We start from the raw sequence: 20,142 nt of genomic DNA on the forward strand, positions 1-20,142 counted from the left end.
GGCAACAGCTGGAGGGCCACGAGTTTGACACCCGTGGTAATGAAGAAAGCAATTGCTTTTTGACAAGGGTCAGCATAATCACTGGCAAAAATGAAGAATATATGGCCATTGTAACACTGAATGATGATTTCTTCCACTGACACCAGTGATAGGGCACTATTCCTCCCACTGACACCAATGATGGGGCACTATTCCTCCCACTGACACCAATGATGGGGCACTATTCCTCCCACTGACACCAATGATGGGGCACTATTCCTCCCACTGACACCAATGATGGAGCACTATTCCTCCCACTGACACCAATGATGGGGCACTGTTCCTCCCACTGACACCAATGATGGGGCACTGTTCCTCCCACTGACACCAATGATGGGGCACTGTTCCTCCCACTGACACCAATGATGGGGCACTGTTCCTCCCACTGACACCAATGATGGGGCACTGTTCCTCCCACTGACACCAATGATGGGGCACTGTTCCTCCCACTGACACCAATGATGGGGCACTGTTCCTCCCACTGACACCAATGATGGGGCACTGTTCCTCCCACTGACACCAATGATGGGGCACTGTTCCTCCCACTGACACCAATGATGGGGCACTGTTCCTCCCACAGACACCAATGATGGGGCACTATTCCTCCCACAGACACCAATGATGGGGCACTATTCCTCCACTGACACCAAGGATGGGGACCTATTCTTCCCACTGACACCAAGGATGTGGCACTATTCCTCCCACTGACACCAAGGATGGGGCACTATTCCTCCCACTGACACCAAGGATGGGGCACTATTCCTCCCACTGACACCAATGATGGGGCACTATTCCTCACACATACACCAAGGACGGGGCACCATTCCTCCCACTGACACCATTGATGGGACACTATTCCTCCAAGCGACTCTAACAATCGGACACTATTCCTCCCAGTGATACCAATGACAGGGCACTATTCCTCCCTCTGACACCAACGACGGGGCACTATTCCTCTCACTGACACCAATGATGGGGCACTATTCCTCCCTCTGACACCAACGACAGGGCACTATTCCTCCCACTGACACCAATGATGGGGCACTATTCCTCCCACATACACCAATGATGGGACACTATTCCTTCTGCTGATACCAATGATGGGACACTATTCCTCCAAGCAACTCCAACAATCGGACACTATTCCTCCCAGTGATACCAATGATAGGGCACTATTCCTCTCACTGATTCCAACAATTTGACACTTCCAATGACAATGACAATGGGCACTATTCCTCCCACTGACACCAATGATGGGGCACTATTCTTTTCACTGACACCAATGATAGGGCACTTTTCCTCCCACTGATACCAATGCTGGGTCACTATTCCTCCTCCTACTGACCACTGGCCCTATGTAATTTTTTTACTTCCACAGACACTAGGGTATTTTTGGCTCCTACAGGCCACTGTCCAGCCCCTCTAAAATCTGAAGGACTGTAAACTGGCCCTTTGTTTAGAAAGTCTAAAAACCCCTGTTTTTGAACAGTGGTTCTCAACCTTTTTGAGACCAGGTCCAGCAAATGTTTCCAAATTCTTCAATAACGCCAAGATTAAAAAAATAAAGTCTATACTCAAACAATAAAAGTATGAGAATGCAAAACGTATACTGAAATGCTGGAAGACTCTGGGGCTTGGTGTCACTCTGGGGGGGTTGGAAGATTTGGAGATCGTAGAGACTCTGAGTTAGTCTTGGTGGCCCTGTAGGGGATGAGGTTTGTGGAGGAAGCTGGGGGGGGATTGTGGGACGTTGTGTGAGGTTGGGGGCTCTATGGTTGCCTGAAGGCTTTGCAGCAGGCTCGGGGGGCAATGTGAAGGCTGAGGGATCTTGGGGAGTACTGTGGGCCACTAAGGGAGGTTGTGGGGCGGGGGGGCATTGTGGAAGGTTAAGGGATCTGTAGTTGGCTGGAGGCCCGGGAGAAAGAAGACCAGGGCCAGGCAGTGGGCCACAACCCTTTCCTTAGGAACCACTGTACTAGAAGACCACCATTGCCCATCTAGAAGTGAAACAGCATTTATGGTTGCTCTTGGCCTTCTCCAATGCTGATGGATTAAGTTTGCGTTTCATATTCCCCAGGTTCATCTTGTGCAGTCTGCATCAGAGTTGTCCCTCCATGAAGCAGAAGAGAGACTGCGAAGGGAGGAGGAGCGCAGGAAATGGGAGGAAGGTCACATCGACTACATGGGAAGACATTCTTTCGAGAACATCCAGAAAAAGCTGGACCAGTTTTTACAGTGAGGAGATGGTCCTGATTTTTACCGCAGTGCTGTGAGACTTACATTTTTCATTATTTATTGTGCAGTGACCGCATTTCACTTTAATCTTTACTGAGCCCTTTTTTTTTTTGCTGATTAAACTGACATTGAATTACCAATGAGAAGTCGTCTTATTTATTTTCGGCCCTGAATATTTCACAACTTTCACCCTACAAATGGGATTGTAGTATTGGGTGGAGATCACGGAGTATGATTTCTGTACCTCAACTTGGCGATGCTGGTCACCTGCTACCTGCTCTTTGTCCTGAAATTGGTCATTTTTGGCAGACAGGTTCTGCTCTTTAATTAGTTGCCATGGCGACAGTCAGAACATTTTTGTGACCGGTTGTATTTGTTGTCATGGTAACCACCATTACCGTCACTGATTACATTAAGCTCATCGTCGTCATGTTTTTGCTCTAGTTACTCCTCTCTAAAACTGTAGCCCTGGACTCTCAGCCCTTCAACAAGCCGCCAAGGCACCAGGATGGACATAGCAATACGGTGTGTCCCTTGAAGCTATTGTTATGCTAGCCACCACACACCATGGATTTCCCTCTCGTTCCCTACATTTTTTTTTTCCCAATGTGGGTTTTCATGTGCATACTTGCTAACTGTTCCAAATTTGCTGAGACATTGCTTTTCTTAGTAAGCTGTCCCGCGATTGGCCCTGGGATGGTCCTGGGATCTCAACATGGAAATCCCATTGGGCACTGTTCCTCCCACTAGTATAAGGCACTATTCCTCCCGCTGACACCAGTGATAGGGCACCGTTCCTCCCACTGACACCAGTGATAGGGCATCGTTCCTCCCACTGACACCAGTGATAGGGCACCGTTCCTCCCACTGACACCAGTGATAGGGCACCATTTCTCCCACTGACACCAGTGGTGGGGCACCGTTTCTCCCACTGACACCAGTGATAGGGCACCGTTTCTCCCACTGACACCAGTGGTAGGGCACCGTTTCTCCCACTGACACCAGTGGTAGGGCACCGGTTCTCCCACTGACACCAGTGATAGGGCACCGTTCCTCCCACTGACACCAGTGATGGGGCACTATTCCTCCCACAGACACCAATGATGGGACATTACTCCTCAATGTTCTGACATTGCTTTTCTTAGCTGTCCCACGATTGGCCCTGGGATCTCAGCATGGAAATCCCATAGGGCACTATTCCTCCCACTAGTATGAGACACTATTCCTTTCGCTGATACAAAGGACAGGGCACTATTCCTCCCACTGACACCAACAATCGGACACTATTCCTCCCATTGACACCATTGATCGGACACTATTCCTCCCATTGACACCAACAATCGGACACTATTCCTCCCATTGACACCAATGATGGGACACTATTCCTCAATGTTCTGACATTGCTTTTCTTAGTAAGCTGTACCACGATTGGCCCTGGGATCTCAGCATGGAAATCCCATAGGGCATTCTTCCTCCCACTAATATGAGGCACTATTCCTTTCGCTGATACAAAGGACGGCACTATTCATCCCACTGACACCAACAATCGGACACTATTCCTCCCACTGACACCAATAATGGGACACTATTCCTCCCATTGACACTCTCTCCAAGTGATGAGGCAATGCTCACTCCCCATGCCTGCAATCACTCTGGTTCCGATGCATCTTGAGTATGCCGTCCAGTTCTGGCCACCAGTCCTCACGAACGATGTGCTGGAACTGGAGAAAGTCCAAAGAAAGGCAACAAAATTAATAAGCAAACTGGATTGAAATCAAGAAGTCAAGAGATCTAGTTAGCATTTTTAATATATAAGAGGCCGAGGGATGAAGTGATCATCTTTTATATACAAAGGTCTGGGGGGTGAGTAATCGACCTATTCATAGGGGGGATCTGTAACACAGACTCTTGCTCAGAAGTCAGGGGAAGAAGTAGTGAAGTAACTTCATGGAAGTCCCATTGACTTACCTTGCAGATTCTCTTCTTCCCAATGCTCTCCACAGTGAAGACATGTTCCCCGGCAGCCAAGAGCTCCATGCTTGTTGTGCTCGGACGGTGGTGGGGAAGGCCAGGCTCCCCGAGGTGACAATGTCCATGCACCCAGACTCCTCCATCTCCCACTCTTCCATCACTCCTCCTCTTCCCTCCCGTAGCCCACTCTGTAATGTCAGGGGACAGGCCTTACAGGTGTCACCAAACAGCCTCGACCGGCATGGATTGTAAGGAGCATTCTTCACACTGACCTCCAGTGTAGGGAACATTCTTCCCACTGACCACCAATGTAAGGAGCATTCTTCCCACTGACCACCAATGTAAGGGACATTCTTCCCACTGACCACCAATGTAAGGGACATTCTTCCCACTGATCCCCAATGTAAGGAGCATTCTTCCCACTGACCACTAATGTAAGGGACATTCTTCTCACTGACCACCAATGTAAGGAACATTCTTCGCACTGACCTCCAAAGTAAGGAGCATTCTTCCCACTGATCACCAATGTAAGGGACATTCTTCCCACTGATCCCCAATGTAAGGAGCATTCTTCTCACTGATCACCAATGTAAGGGGCATTCTTCCCACTGATCACCAATGTAAGGGGCATTCTTCCCCCTGATCCTCAATGTAAGGAGCATTCTTCCCCCTGATCCTCAATGTAAGGAGCATTCTTCCCACTGACCACCAATGTAAGGGACATTCTTCCCACTGATCACCAATGTAAGGGACATTCTTCCCACTGACCCCCAATGTAAGGGACATTCTTCCCACTGACCCCCAATGTAAGGGACATTCTTCCCACTGATCACCAATGTAAGGGACATTCTTCCCACTGATCACCAATGTAAGGGACATTCTTCCCACTGACCACCAATGTAAGGAACATTCTTCCCACTGACCATCAATGTAAGGATCATTCTTCCCACTGACCACCAATGTAAGGGACATTCTTCCCACTGATCACCAATGTAAGGGACATTCTTCCCACTGACCCCCAATGTAAGGGACATTCTTCCCACTGATCACCAATGTAAGGGACATTCTTCCCACTGACCACCAATGTAAGGAACATTCTTCCCACTGATCACCAATGTAAGGGACATTCTTCCCACTGATCACCAATGTAAGGGACATTCTTCCCACTGACCACCAATGTAAGGGACATTCTTCCCACTGATCACCAATGTAAGGAACATTCTTCCCACTGATCACCAATGTAAGGGACATTCTTCCCACTGATCACCAATGTAAGGGACATTCTTCCCACTGATCTCCAATGTAAGGAACATTCTTCCCACTAACCACATATGTATTGGTTCCCCGATACCAGATAAAAAAGGGGTAAAAAGTTTGAGAAAGGCTGATATAAGCGGTCTTATGTTGATCCCCTAGCAGTTCATACAAGCCCCATACATAATGTACACAGAACTCCACACCTTAATACACCATTATTCACTTTATTACAAGAAATAGAATTCCAAAAAGATCGCACAGTTACCACATACAAGTACAAAACAAAAGGTTGTGTGTAGCAGGTCTAGGAGGTCCATTCATCGATGGTAAATCTGACCACATAGTACACGTTCAATATATACAACTGAATAAATCTTACAGGTCACACTGGTGAAAACATTCCATCGTATAGAACATGTGTGCACATCTATCTACGGCAAGGATTTATCTACATGGAAGGAATGGTGGTGCTTCCATGGCTTGTAGCCTCCCTAGCGGTCTGATTAAGTCCATATTTCTGTGCTCAAAGCGGTACCATTGTTTTCCATGGAAATATGTAGTTTTTTTATTGTAGGCCTGTAATTCTTAGGAATAACTCACTGAAATCTGTCCGAACAAGAGTCTAGTAAACATCCCGGGTATGATAAAACTTGAAACACGAAATCATAAATTATAATTTAATAAATAATCACAAACAATAATAATATAATAATAAATGTAATTCAATAATATAATCAAACCAAAAACACTGAAATGTGAAGTATAGCGCCAAGTTCGCACATCGCTGAGCAAAGTCGCAGAATCGTTTTCAGTGTCTGATGAGGAATTTCCCCCACGAATCATTATCACTCAATTCTGCAAGTGGTTCTGATTTACTATCGCTGTTCTCTAGCCGGTCTAAAACCGCGTCTGACCTAAAGGGGCGCTTTTTGGACGCCATGGACGTTTCTCAGTTTCCAGGCAGAAAGAACAGTAAAAATGCAGGCAGGGCGCCGGACAAAGCACTCGGGACAAAATGTATGTGAAATGGTTTGATACAGGAATGTTATACTATGTGATTTTAGTGTATTTAGTGAATGTCACTTTTTCACATTTTCAAATTTCCCGCCGTTCCGTCCCCCGTACGTCATGACGTCGCAGGGAACGGAACCCAGAAGACAGATGCCGGCATCAGCCGGAGGACATTGCCGGGGACACTGCAGGGGGGACATCGCGGGAGTGCAGGACAAGGTAAGTGCAGAAGAGATCCCGGAGCAACGCTGCAGCGTATTCCTGAGTGTAGCTCGGGGGGGGGGGGGGGGGGGGGGTTACCGCTTGTGGTGCTGAAACTTTAGCTACACTCGGGAATACCGCCAGGGGGGTTAATATTCGACTCTCAGCTGCAAGAGTCGTCCTCAGACAAACCAAGTCAAGAATAATGGGATACACAAGGATCTTTATTAGTCAAGCCTGCAACATTTTAATCATTGAAGACTAAGGCCGGCCATACAAGGGTCGATTTACAAACGATTTTTCATTCGAAAATTGTACCTAAGAATAATTGACCAATTTTTCTCTCTGTTAGTGGGGCAATGGCACTGCCTGACTTTCTTGGTTCCTCCCCATTTCGTTTATCAGGTATGTTGGAAAATTTGTGAAAAATGACCGATTTTCGAAATCATTGGTGGCACCATCGGATTACAGAACGCACAAAGTTTTCGATTTGCGATCGAAAAATCGACCCATGTATGACCTGCTTAAAGCCCCTTTAGGCTCCGTTCACACCAAGGCGTTTTTTAGTGCTTTTTGCAGAAACGCACTACAGTCCATTTAACATGGTTTCCTATGGAACACGTTCACATCTATGCGTTTTTGAGCCGCTGCATTTTTGGAAAGGGTCAGGGACTTTTTAAAAAGCAAAATGTTGCATTTTTGGTCCAATAGATGGAGACACTGCAGAAAACGCATGTAGTGTTTTTTTGACGCGTTTTTGAATCACTTTGCGTTTTTGCTACAATACAGTGCAATGGAGAAGCTACTGAAATGCATGGTAGTGCGTTTTTGCAGCGTTTTGTATTTTTATTCTGCCCAGAAACCAAAAAAATGACACTTTAACAAAAGAAAAAAATCTGACCAAAACGCGGTAAAAACCGTATGTAGAAAAATTGCAAAATTAACTGCGAGAAGCGTTGCAAAACGGACAAAAAGTAACCTGCGTGTGAACAGAGCCTAAGCCTATGCTCACACCTATGCAGGTTGCGTTTGATGCATTTCTGCATTGCGCTTTGTGTTTTTTGCACTTGCATTTTTGCTGCGTTTTTTATGTTTTTGCTTTTTTTTTTTCTTGTTGCTAGGCAGGTTCACACCTATGCAGGTTGCGTTTGATGCATTTCTGCATTGCGCTTTGTGTTTTTTGCACTTGCGTTTTTGCTGCGTTTTTTATGTTTTTGCATTTTTTTTTCTTGTTGCTAGGCAGGTTCACACCTATGCAGGTTGCGTTTCATGCATTTCTGCATCATGTTTTGTGTTTTTTTCACTTGCGTTTTTCCTGCTTTTGATGTTTTGCATTTTTTTTTCTTGTTGCTAGGCAGGTTCACACCTATGCAGGTTACGTTTGATGCATTTCTGCATTGCGTTTTGTGTTTTTTGCACTTGCGTTTCTCCTGCTTTTGATGTGTTTTGCGTTTTTTTTTTCTTGTTGCTAGGCAGGTTCACACCTATGCAGGCTACGTTTGATGCATTTCTGCATTGCGTTTTGCGCTTTTTGCACTTGCATTTTTGCCACATTTTTGATGTGTTTTGAGTTTTTTTTTTCTTGTTGCTAGGCAGATTTTAAACGCAAAACATGCTTTTCTGCAGTGTTCCCTTTGAAGTTTATAGAACCAAAAATGCAACGTTTTGCGTTCAAAAAGTCCCTGACCCTTTTCAAAGACCGCCCCGGGTGAAAACGCACAGGTGTGAACATGTCTCATAGGAAATCATGTTAAATGGACTGTACTGCGTTTCTGCAAAACGCAGAAAAGGCGTAGGTGTGAACCTGGGGATATACGGAGCAGACTCAGCGACGGTCTGTCCATTGACCCCTTGCTGATCAGGGGGATGACAGGTCTGTGTCCGCTCCGCTTAGAGACACAGCCTGAGCTGTGACATCTAAACAAACTGGTTGTCCGTTTATACCCAACTGCCCTTCAATCCGCCCAGACAGAGGGAACAGATTCCCTTCAGTTTCTTTTTTGGTGAACCAATGGGATTTGAGTTAATTGCTCCAGAATAGAAGGTCCGATCAAAACGATCAGACTGCCCGTGTCAAAGGAGCCTAAAGGGTCCATTTACAAAGCAGCGACATGGCCTTACCACTGCTTTAAAAGAAAAAAAAAACCTGTTACATTTATAAAGCACTGCACTGCGAGTAGATAAAAATATAAAAGCTGGGAGGAGAGCCCGATCATGTGACCTGTCAAGTGAACAGGCTCTCCTCCAATCAGGGAGTTTCCTTTGCTGCACTAAGCAGGAATAACTCATTGACATAACGAAGACTCCCCATCACTGCCTGCATTTTATGAATGGGCTGCAAAGTACAGGCACAGTGTGGTGTAACCTAGCAGTGGATTTCTAGTAAATACTGATATTCGCTCTCCATTATGAATTGGGCCGTAAGCGTTCAGATTCTCACATGACCTCAAGAATGATTGGTTCTCTGGATGGAGGATAATGACAGCATACTTTCACTGATTTTTGCAGTGTGCTGTGTCAGTAGGACAATCGGCTACAAATCTTAGCCTTTGTTGTTTTTACTCTAAACACACTGCTGTGCTTTATAAAGTATTTTATTTATTTCTTATATACTTTATATAGACTTATATAGCACTGGCAATTTACATATATATTGTACATTCACATCAGTCCCTAACCCTCAAGGGGTGTACAATCTAAGGTCTCTAACTCACATACTAGGGCCAATTTAGAGAGGAGCCAAATCACCTACCAGCATGTCTTTGGAGTGTAGGAGGAAACCGGAGAACCCCCACACAGGCACAGGGAGAACATGCAAACTCCAGGGAGGTGGTGCCGTGGTTGGGATTCAAACCAACGACCCTAGTACCGCCAGGCGGAAGTGCTAACCATTTAGCCACTGTGCTGTGCTATGTCTTTATTATAAAGCAGTATCCAGCATTGGCAACTTTGTGCTACCTACCTTGTGACATGAGTTTTTGGAAGGCCCTTTTATGTTCCAGCATGACTGTGCCCCTGTCAACTCCATAAAGACATGATGTTGAGGAACTCGAGTGGCTTGCCCAAAGCCCAGACCTCAACTCTATACAACCCTTTTAGGATGAATTGCAACAATGACTGTAAGCCAGGTTTCCTTGTCCAACATCATGACCTCAACAATTCTCCTTTAGATGGAGGCACACAAGTTTCCCCAGACACACTCCAAAGGAGAGTGGAGACTGTTATAGGCACAAAGGGGGAAGGGGGAGGCAACTCCATAAAGTTACTGATGGTTTAGGAATGGGATGTCTCCTTTAGATGGAGGCGCACAAGTTCCCCTAGACACACTCCAAAATCTTGTGTAAAGCCCTTCCAGGAGAGTGGAGACTGTTATAGGCACAAAAGGGGAAGGGGGAGGCAACTCCATAAAGACATGATGTTGAGAAACTTGAGTGGCTTGCCCAAAGCCCTGACCTCAACTCTATACAACCCTTTTAGGATGAATCGCAACAATGACTGTAAGCCAGGTTTCCTTGTCCAACATTAGTACCGGACCTCAAAAATTCTCCTTTAGATGGAGGCACACAAGTTCCCCCAGATACACTCCAAAATCTTGTGGAAAGCCCTTCCAGGAGAGTGGAGGCTGTTATAGTCACAAAGGGGGAAGGGGGAGGCAACTCCATAAAGACATGATGTTGAGGAACTCGAGTGTCTTGCCCAAAGCCCTGACCTCAACCCTATTTAACCCTTTTAGGATGAATCTCAACAATGACTGTAAGCCAGGTTTCCTTGTCCAACATTAGTACCGGACCTCAAAAATTCTCCTTTAGATGGAGGCACACAAGTTCCCCCAGATACACCCCAAATTCTTGTGGAAGGCCTTCCCAGGAGAGTGGAGACTGTCATAGACACAAAGGGGGAAGGGGGAGGCAACTCCATAAAGACATGATGTTGAGGAACTCGAGTGTCTTGCCCAAAGCCCTGACCTCAACCCTATTTAACCCTTTTAGGAAGAATCGCAACAATGACTGTAAGCCAGGTTTCCTTGTCCAACATCAGTACCTGACCTCAAAAATTCTCCTTTAGATGGAGGCACACAAGTTCCCCCAGCCACACTCCAAAATCCTGTGGAAAGCCCTTCCAGGAGAGTGGAGACTGTCATAAGCACAAAGGGTGAAGGGGGAGGCAACTCCATAAAGTTACTGATGGTTTAGGAATGGGATGTCCTGCAAGCTCATATAGGTGTTCACCATCGCACAGGTGTCAAACTGGCGGTCCTCCAGCTGTTGCCAAACTACAAGTCCCATGAGGCATTGCAAGACTGACAGTTACAAGCATGACTCCCAAAGGTAGAGGCATGATGGGATAATGGGGACTCAGGCATGAATAAAAGTAATTTATAAATTGGATACATTTAGAAGGTGGGGGGGGGGGGGTGGAATAGTCTTTGCCAAGTTTTTCTCTGTGTCTGTTATGGAGGTCTCCCCTCAATTTCTGTCCTGGTGACAAAGTGAAAGAGATGGCAAATCTTCCCAACAGGGGCCTTGGACAGCAATAAAACCCAATGTAGCTAGCAACCCTTCTTCACTCCACCCAAATCTAAGGAATAACATTTTTGACTGGAGTTCCAGATTAAAGAACACCTACACACAAAACTATATTGAGTCGAAATCAGTGGATCAGGCAGCATGTAAAATGGTACTGACTTTTGCCAAAAGCTTCACTTTTAGTGTTGCAGGCAGGGGTGGACTGACCATTTGGAAACTCGGGACTGCCTGAGGGCCCGGGGTCAGTAGGGGGCCCATGAGATGCCCCTGGTACCTTTTTCATAGGCTTTTTTGAGTTTGGGCAAGGACACAGGGGCCCCATGATCCCCTATTGCCCGGGGGCCCCATGAGTTGTCAGTCCGCCCCTGGTTACAGGTCTAGTTTATGTTGGAACATTTCACATTTACATAATAATTACACACCTAATTCTGCCAGGCATGCCCAGTACCAGCACTATGTTTGGTGCTGTAATGCACTGTCACTTGGACGGTGCTGACCAATCAGATGCCGTCTAGCCCAAACTGTCATCCCTGCAAGGAGAAGAGAGAAAGCTGCGGAAATTTCGAATGCCCAGACCTGTGAAAAGGCTTTCTCTCCTTGCAGCAATGACAGTTCAGGCTAGACAGCATCTGATTGGTCAGCACTGTCCATTTGACAGCAGTGCTGACCAACCAGCAGCCCTCTAGCCTGAACCTAGGCCGCAGGGGTGGGCAACCTGCTGCTCTCCAGCTGTTGTGGAATTACATTTCCCATGAGGCATTGCAAAGACTGGAAGTTACAAGCATGACTCTACAGGTCCCATGTGACATTGCAAAATTGACAGTTACAGCTATGACTTGCAGAGGCATGATGGAACTTGTAGTCCTGCAACAGCTGGAGAGCCGCAGGTTTCCCACCCCTGATCCTAGGGCAATGCATGTCCAGCATCATCGAGACATCTGACAATGAATTATCCTTTTTGCTATCTGAAAATCTGAATAGACGTGTTCACTAGACGGTGTACGTGACGGGAAAATCTATTTCAATGGGTGACATGTGGGCCTGGGAGGAGTAGGATGGGGGGATATAATTCGGCATATTGGGGATATGGGAATACAATGGCTGCCAATACGATGACGTCAGAGATTTGCAGTTACAGTACCACGCGAAGAGGAGCGCAGCCGTGAAGAACATCCCGCCGGAGCTCCCGATAGCCACGAAGACGGCGATATCGAAGGTGAAATACGGTCCATACTTGCTGTTCAGAATGCTGTTATAGAGTATCACCCAGGCAGATGGCGTCACACTCATCACTCCCGCCAAGCAGAACAACATGCCCGCCACGAGGTGGCACCCGGCGCTGTTGACCAGGCACTTGGCCAGCTTGAGACTCGGCATGTTGGTGGTGAAGGTGGTGTTACAGATCCCGATCAGGCACAGGATGAGGCCTGAGGCAGCAGTCAAAATGCTGAAAGGAAGAGCGAACTGCAGGATGCGGATGTCAAGCTGGTCCACGCTGGCGTACCAGTCCCGGTCGTAGATCATGCACTCCCGGCTCCACTCCAAGCGGGTGCACTTGACCCATAATCCCATGCTCACTGTCAGGTTCTTCTCGTTCCTGTTGAAGGTGTACAGCTTCATCTGTCTCCATTGGGGAAGCAGAGTGGCAGCAAACAGTCCCGAGACGGAGGCCGTACCGCAGACGAACGCAAACAGGGTCACAGCATGCACCTCCTGGCAGCCCATTAGAACCTTCGGGAATTACTGAAAAAAAAAGAAAAGAAAAATTCTAAACAATTCATAATTAAAGTCGTTTGTCATCACTATTAGTCCTCATGCACACGGGACGTTTTTACAGCGGATGTTTTTGGCTTTTGGCGTTTTTTTCTACAGCCATTAAACCCCCAGCATGTTATCCTATGTGTCCGTCCCCGGCATGTTATCCTATGTGTCCATCCCCGGCGTGTTATCCTATGTGTCCATCCCCGGCATGTCATCCTATGTGTCCTTCCCCGGCATGTCATCCTATGTGTCCATCCCCGGCATGTTATCCTATGTGTCCATCCCCGGCGTGTTATCCTATGTGTCCATCCCCGGCGTGTTATCCTATGTGTCCATCCCCGGCGTGTTATCCTATGTGTCCATCCCCGGCGTGTTATCCTATGTGTCCATCCCCGGCGTGTTATCCTATGTGTCCATACACACACAGACTGGAATCAGAGTTTATTGGCTGAAAAAATAACCCAGACTAGTGGGTTGCTAGAGGAGTTTTTTTTAGCTGTAAAAACGCTCTAATGCTGTAAAACGCAGTAAACCACAGCAAACCAGCGTTTTTGGTTTTATTTTAGCACAAAAAAAATTTTGCTGAAAAAACACAAACGCGGCTAAACGCTAATGCAGAAACGCTGAAAAACTCATGTTTTTAATGTGACTTTACACAGCAAACATTACCAATGTTATTATAATGACCCCCAGTGTGCATGGAGCCTAAGAGTCATGTTAAAATGTTCCTCAACCCCGGACCCTGCATTCACTATATCTAGTCTCCCCGAACTCTGCATTCACTATATCTGGTCTCCCCGAACTCTGCATTCACTATATCTGGTCTCCCCGGACTCTGCATTCACTATATCTGGTCTCCCCGGACCCTGCATTCACTATATCTGTTCTCCCCGGACCCTGCATTCACTATATCCGCTCTACCCGGACCCTGCATTCACTATATCCGCTCTCCCCGGACCCTGCATTCACTATATCCGCTCTCCCCGCACCCTGCATTCACTATATCTGGTCTCCCCGGACCCCGCGTTCACTATATCCGCTCTCCCCAGACCCTGCATTCACTATATCCGCTCTCCCCGCACCCTGCATTCACTATATCTGGTCTCCCCGGACCCCGCGTTCACTATATCCGCTCTCCCCAGACCCCGCGTTCACTATATCCGCTCTCCCCAGACCCTGCATTCACTATATCTGGTCTCCCTGGATCCCGCGTTCACTATATCCGCTCTCCCCGCACCCTGCATTCACTATATCTGGTCTCCCCGGACCATGCATTCACTATATCCGCTCTCCCCGGACCCTTCATTCACTATATCTGGTCTCCCCGGACCCTTCATTCACTATATCTGGTCTCTCTGGACCCTGCATTCACTATATCTGGTCTAACCGGACCCTGCATTCACTATATCCGCTCTCCCCGGACCCTGCATTCACTATATCCGCTCTCCCCGGACCACGCATTCACTATATCCGCTCTCCCCGGACCCCGCATTCACTATATCCGCTCTTCCCAGACCCCGCATTCACTATATCCACTCTCCCCGGACCCTGCATTCACTTTATCCGCTCTCCCTGGACCCTGCATTCACTATATCTGGTCTAACCGGACCCTGCATTCCCTATATCCGCTCTCTCCGGACCCTGCATTCACTATATCCGCTCTCCCCGGACCCTGCATTCACTATATCCGCTCTCCCCGGACCCTGCATTCACTATATCCGCTCTCCCCGGTCCCCGCATTCACTTTATCCGCTCTCCCCGGACCCTGCATTCACTATATCTGGTCTAACCGGACCCTTCATTCAATATATCCGTTCTCCCTGGACCCTGCATTCACTATATCCGGTCTCCCCGGACCCCGCATTCACTATATCCGCTCTCCCTGAACCCCGTATTCACTATATCTGGTCTCCCTGGACCCCGCATTCACTATATCTGGTCTCCCCGGACCCTGCATTCACTATATCTGGTCTCCCCGGACCCTGCATTCACTATATCCGCTCTCCCCGGACCCCGCATTCACTATATCTGGTCTCCCCGGACCCTGCATTCACTATATCCGCTCTCCCCGGACCCTGCATTCACTATATCCGCTCTCCACGGACCCTGCCTTCACTATATCTGGTCTCCCACAGTACACAGGACATGGAAATACAATTATTTTAGTACCTATTTAATACCTTTTATTATCAGCAGTATATAGCAGTCTTGTGACTTCTATCAGTGTCCTGCAGAGCACTGGTTAATCTTGTAGGAGGAGTTTTCATTTTGCTCTAGGAGAATGCAGAACCCCTGACCTCTGTCTGACCAGTGCTGATTGGCCCTGTGCTGATCACATGAACTCTCCCAAGAAATAAAAAATATATCTAGCAATACACACTAAACTGAGCATGTGCATGTGGCTACCGGTTCAATCCATCTTATCAGGCCATAAGATGTGAACATTTGAACAAAAGGAGGGGCAGGAAAGACAGGATCAAACAGCCTTTTTACACAATGCAGAGAATTAACCCCTTAGGCTCCACAGTGAGTATAACAAGCATGCTTTACTTCATATACAGACTGATTTTACTGTTGTGGGTTTAGTAACACTTTAAAAATTGAACAGATTTTTTGTTCAATGTTGGATAGTGCTGACAAGAGCACCGAACAGACATTTTTAGTGTCTAAAAACGTTGTATCCAATTTGCAAATGATATGGAGCACAGAGCAGCCCAGATCCTCCTCTTCTTGGGTCCCCCGTTGGAGCTCCCGGACTCTCCCTCCTGTTGGGTGCCCCCACGGCAAGGAGCTTACTATGGGAGCACCCGAGCATGCGCACTCCCCAGCCACTGCTCCTTGTGTCCATTCACACACGGATCCATGGCTTGCGCCTGCCCCCTCTCTCTTCTCATTGGCTCACTGGCTGTAATTGTCCAACTAATGAGGAGAAGGAGTCCCGGGATAGCTGAGACTCCAGTGCACATTGCTGGATTGTGAAGGGGCTTAGGTGAGTATTAGGGGGGCTGGGGGGGGGATGCTGCACACAGAAGGTTTTTTACCTTCATGCACAGAATGCATGAAGGTACAATACCTTGAGCCTTTACAAACACTTTCCTTGGTTTGTGTGAAAGCTATAGCGTCTAAAAGCTATGGTATATATACTGGAATATTTATTCATTTATTTATTTATACTAGTAATGGTAGTGATCAGCAACTGATAGTGGGACTGGAATAGTGTGGCGGGCAATCTGACGCTGGGAAGGGGGGGGGGGAAACTGACTAACTGAGACTGACATCACCAGTGACACTAATTCAGTAATCAGTGATAATACTACACACAGTCACTGTACTAATGACACTGGCTGGGAAGGGGTTAACATCTAGGGGTAATCAAGGGGTTAAAGCAGTTGTAAAGGCTCTATGCATGTATTCTGTGCATGAAAGTAAGACCTCCGGTGTGCAGCATCCCCAGCCCCCTCCATACATACCTGAGCCTCATCGCGATCCAGCGATCTGCACCACGACCACGGTTGTTCCAGGTCTCTGCCTCCTCATTGGCTGAGACAGCAAGTGGGAACCATTGGCTCCCGCTGCTGTCCATCACAGGCAGTCAGCCAACAAGGAGAGAGAGGGGGCGGGGGCAAGCCGCGGCTCCGTGTGTAAATAGACACGCAGAACAGCGGGTGCCCCCATAGCAAGCTGCTTGCTATGGGGGCACCCGACTGAAAGGAGGGGCCAGGAGAGCTGGCGGGGGACCCAAGAAGAGGAGGATCCGGGCCACTCTGTGCAAAACCACTACACACAGTAGGTACTGTATATACATGATTTTGCGCAGCTCTGCCGCCCTGTAACAGTAGTTCTGCTATAGGGCGGTCGGGAAGCGGTTAAGCCCCACATGTAAATTAATTGGTTTATGTGAACGTTATAACGCCTACAAATGGTGGTATATATACACTGGAATGTTTTATTTTTACCAGTAATGGTGGCGATCAGCGACTTATAACGGGACTGCGGTGGGCATTCTGACACTGGGGGGGGAACAGACTAACTGCCACTGACATCCCCAGTGACCGGTGCTAATAATAAGCACTGACGCTGTACTAATGACACTGGGCACCGGGGTTGACTTTTGAGCGATCAAAGGGTTAACTGTGTGCATTTTACTAGGGAGATATGCTGTGCAGAGAGATACAAAGCAGCATGTCCATGCTTACAGGAGAGAGATCTGTGTTGTTGTCCCCTGTCAGCTTTCCACAGTGATTGCCAAGTGTCAGCTGGGAATCACCGGCATCCCAAACCGCCAATAGCGGCGCAGGTAGTACAGTGCTCTCGCACCCCCTATCTGGAAGTGCAAATCATGTATATATATATAAATGTGATTTTGCACAGCCCAGCTGCCCTTCTACTACAGGGCGGAGGGCTAGCGGTGGAACAGGTGGTAAAGGTTTGACTTCAAGTTGTTTTAGTAAATATAAATGAGATTGTACAAACAGATTGTATAATATATGGCCAACTTTGGAGAGAGGTCAGGAACTGTCAGACTACGTAATACGCCAAAAGGGGACCAAGCAAAGAAAACAGAGCACAGCAGCAGGCCATTTGCACAAAGCACTTGCCATTTTCAGAGGTACTGTATAGTCCATGTGTTCTGTGTGAAAAACCTAATCTGAACTCTTTAGTAAATAATGAGGTCATTGCTCTGAGGAAGGGGGCCAGTCCCCCGAAATGCGTCAGCTGGTTCCACCACTGGAGGTTGGACCTCTGGACTGTGAGTATATTTTGGATCTTTTATCCTCTAATAAAGTGCTTGAGATAAAGGACTAGGCATTTGCGCCCTTCTGTTCTTTGTCTTTATTAAATAAGTCCTTTAGCACCCGCGGAATATGTGAGGGTACGGGGGGGGGGGCAGAAATCTTATAACTAGAGTTCCCAGTTTGTTTGTTTTTTAATCTGCGGAGATGCGCAAAAATTAAAACCCGATAAGTGAACAAAAAACATACAAACTCACACAAAAAAAGTGCATTTAGGGGTGTGCTTTGGCCCCCTCCCGAAGGGTAGGACCTCTACCCTGAACCCTCGGGACGAAAGGCTCTTGACGGGGCCATGGCTTTGAACTTGGTCCGCCTAGCCAAAAGGCCTGGCAGATACCTCTCCTCGTGGCCAGCCAAAGTCCACCACCAAATACTAGTTTGGGAGGCTCTCCCGAAGAAAGATCTTCCAGGTTTGAAAGGGAGCATGAAACCTAATGGCCACCCATCTTCCCCCGAGACTTCAGGGAAGGCCCGAGGACCCACTCACTCCATCCAGTGAGAAAAAAAACACACACAAAATTGAAAGTGACAAAAGGATGAAGGAAAAATAAATACACTAAATAAATGTGGCCTGGGAAATTGTGCACTGGCTTAGCCAGGGGTGTCAAACTGGTGGCCCTCCAGCTGTTGCGTAACTAGAAGTACCATCATACCTTTGGGAGTCATGCTTGTAACTGTCAATCTTGCAATGCCTCATGGGACTTGTAGTTTTGCAACATCTGGAGGGCCACCAGTTTGCCGCCCGTGGGCCTGGTAGCAAAAATTGCCCCAAAAGGCTTAGCCCTAAAAAGCTGCAGTGCAGAAAACGTTTTGGAGTCGGTGACCATGTGCACTGTTCAACTGTGGGGTCCCACACCGAAGTGAAAAGTATACCTTATGGCGCCTCTCCAGGCTATGGATGGAAGGAAAAAGATCACCCCACCGACAAGTGAGAAGAGGGGAGCATTAGTCCAAGGGATTCCAATGTCAGCCAATACAAGTGAAGGGATGGCACTGCTCAACCGACGCCAGGAGTCCAATGTTGAGAAATGGCCTCAGCTGCCGTTCTGGCCACGCCCTCTGATGTGTCTTATCCCGCCCACTGGGGCTTGGTCACAGAGGTCCTCTGTATGGGGTGAAATGCATCAGTGAGCACGGCCAATTGGCATTTGAGGCCATTCCTCAACATTGGACACCTGGGATCAGTTGACTAGCGCCCATACCTTCCCTTGTATTCTCCCACACCCAAGTGTTACTAAGAGCACCCCTGGGGTGACCACTCAGCACAGACACCAGCCCATGACCAGACAAGGTAGACCCATTCAAACCAGAAGGAACTAGGCCCATCCTTTTTTTCCAGGGGAATTACTCTCGGGCCCCCAGTCCGTAGTAGCCTTCAGAGCCCTCATCATACCAGCAGGGGTACTATACAGCAAGGCAAAAATGATGGTGGAGCACCCCTACTGGACACTGATAAGAACAGATCCACCAACCACAACCAGCTGAAGCATCAGTTTGGTCTGTACTACGCAGGGGCGGACTGAGATCTCATATGGTCCCCGGGCAATAGGGGATCATGGGGCCCCTGTGTTCTCGCCCACACTCAAGCCACACCCAAAAAAGCCCATAAAAGGTACTAGGGGCATCTCATGGGGCCCCCTACTGACTCTGGGCCCTTGGGCAGTGCCCGAGTGCTCGAATGGTCAGTCTGCCCCTGGTACTACGCTAGAAAAGCTTTTTCTGCTGCATTGCCGTACTCATCATGGGATTTTGTGCATTAACATGCGTTATGTGAAGGCAGCCCATTGATTTTGTATGGCTCGCCAATCAATTGCAACAGAGAAAAAAAATACCATACCCACACCATGTTTTAATGTAGTGCAGCACAATGCATGGCAGAGCAGCTGCATTGGGCTCTACTACACTGGAGCACTGGGGTGTCATTTTAAAGGCATTCGCTAAAGCGGCGAGCAGTAAAATGCCGTACGGCGCCCTACCGCAACGGATAAGTGGAAATCCAGCCTTTGGCTTGGTAGGTTCATGATAACATCAGGTGTCGGGGCTCTCGCACTCTTCTCCAGCAATCTTGGTGCCAGCGGGAGCATAAAACATAATGTTGTCATAAATACAACCTATAAAAGGCAAATAAACAGCCAACCACAGCGCACTACCATCTAACTGTCACTCACCTAATCCCTTTACCCAACGTACATCCAGTAACAGGAATGACACCACCTGGAGCAAAGAGGACTCCTCGATGCAGAACGTTCGCAGCAATGACACCAATTCCGAAAATTAGAATGCGAACCTGCGCTGGAATTCTATGGACGATCCACGACCCGTAATTAATGAGCTTCCAGCAGCAAGCT

The 20,142-nt window shown here is 47.7% G+C and overlaps 2 protein-coding genes across 4 annotated transcripts in view; one reads left to right on the forward strand and one right to left on the reverse strand.

Moving 5' to 3' along the window:
- Window positions 1-2,414, forward strand: part of LOC149437702 (glycogenin-1-like) — a 39,425-nt gene extending 37,011 nt beyond the window's left edge. For all 3 annotated transcript variants that reach the window (XM_089660710.1, XM_089660712.1, XM_089660711.1), the window contains one exon: window positions 2,117-2,414. In XM_089660710.1, coding sequence (XP_089516836.1) covers window positions 2,117-2,278 — 162 coding nt within the window. In that variant the 3' untranslated portion in view covers window positions 2,279-2,414. The remainder of the gene's footprint in view (window positions 1-2,116) is intronic.
- A 6,876-nt stretch (window positions 2,415-9,290) lies between these two features.
- Window positions 9,291-20,142, reverse strand: part of LOC149437703 (claudin-12-like) — an 11,052-nt gene continuing 200 nt past the window's right edge. Inside the window, exons 1-2 of the mRNA XM_089660713.1 lie at window positions 19,963-20,142; window positions 9,291-12,983 (exon numbers count right to left, since the gene is read on the reverse strand). The exon at window positions 19,963-20,142 is cut by the window's right edge and continues 200 nt beyond it. Coding sequence (XP_089516839.1) covers window positions 12,231-12,965 — 735 coding nt within the window. The 5' untranslated portion in view covers window positions 12,966-12,983; window positions 19,963-20,142 and the 3' untranslated portion in view covers window positions 9,291-12,230. The remainder of the gene's footprint in view (window positions 12,984-19,962) is intronic.

The sequence above is a fragment of the Staurois parvus genome, unplaced genomic scaffold (genome assembly GCF_062004578.1).
Source record: "Staurois parvus isolate SC_StPar_1 unplaced genomic scaffold, SC_StPar_1.0 ptg001267l, whole genome shotgun sequence".
Classification (NCBI taxonomy): domain Eukaryota; kingdom Metazoa; phylum Chordata; class Amphibia; order Anura; family Ranidae; genus Staurois; species Staurois parvus.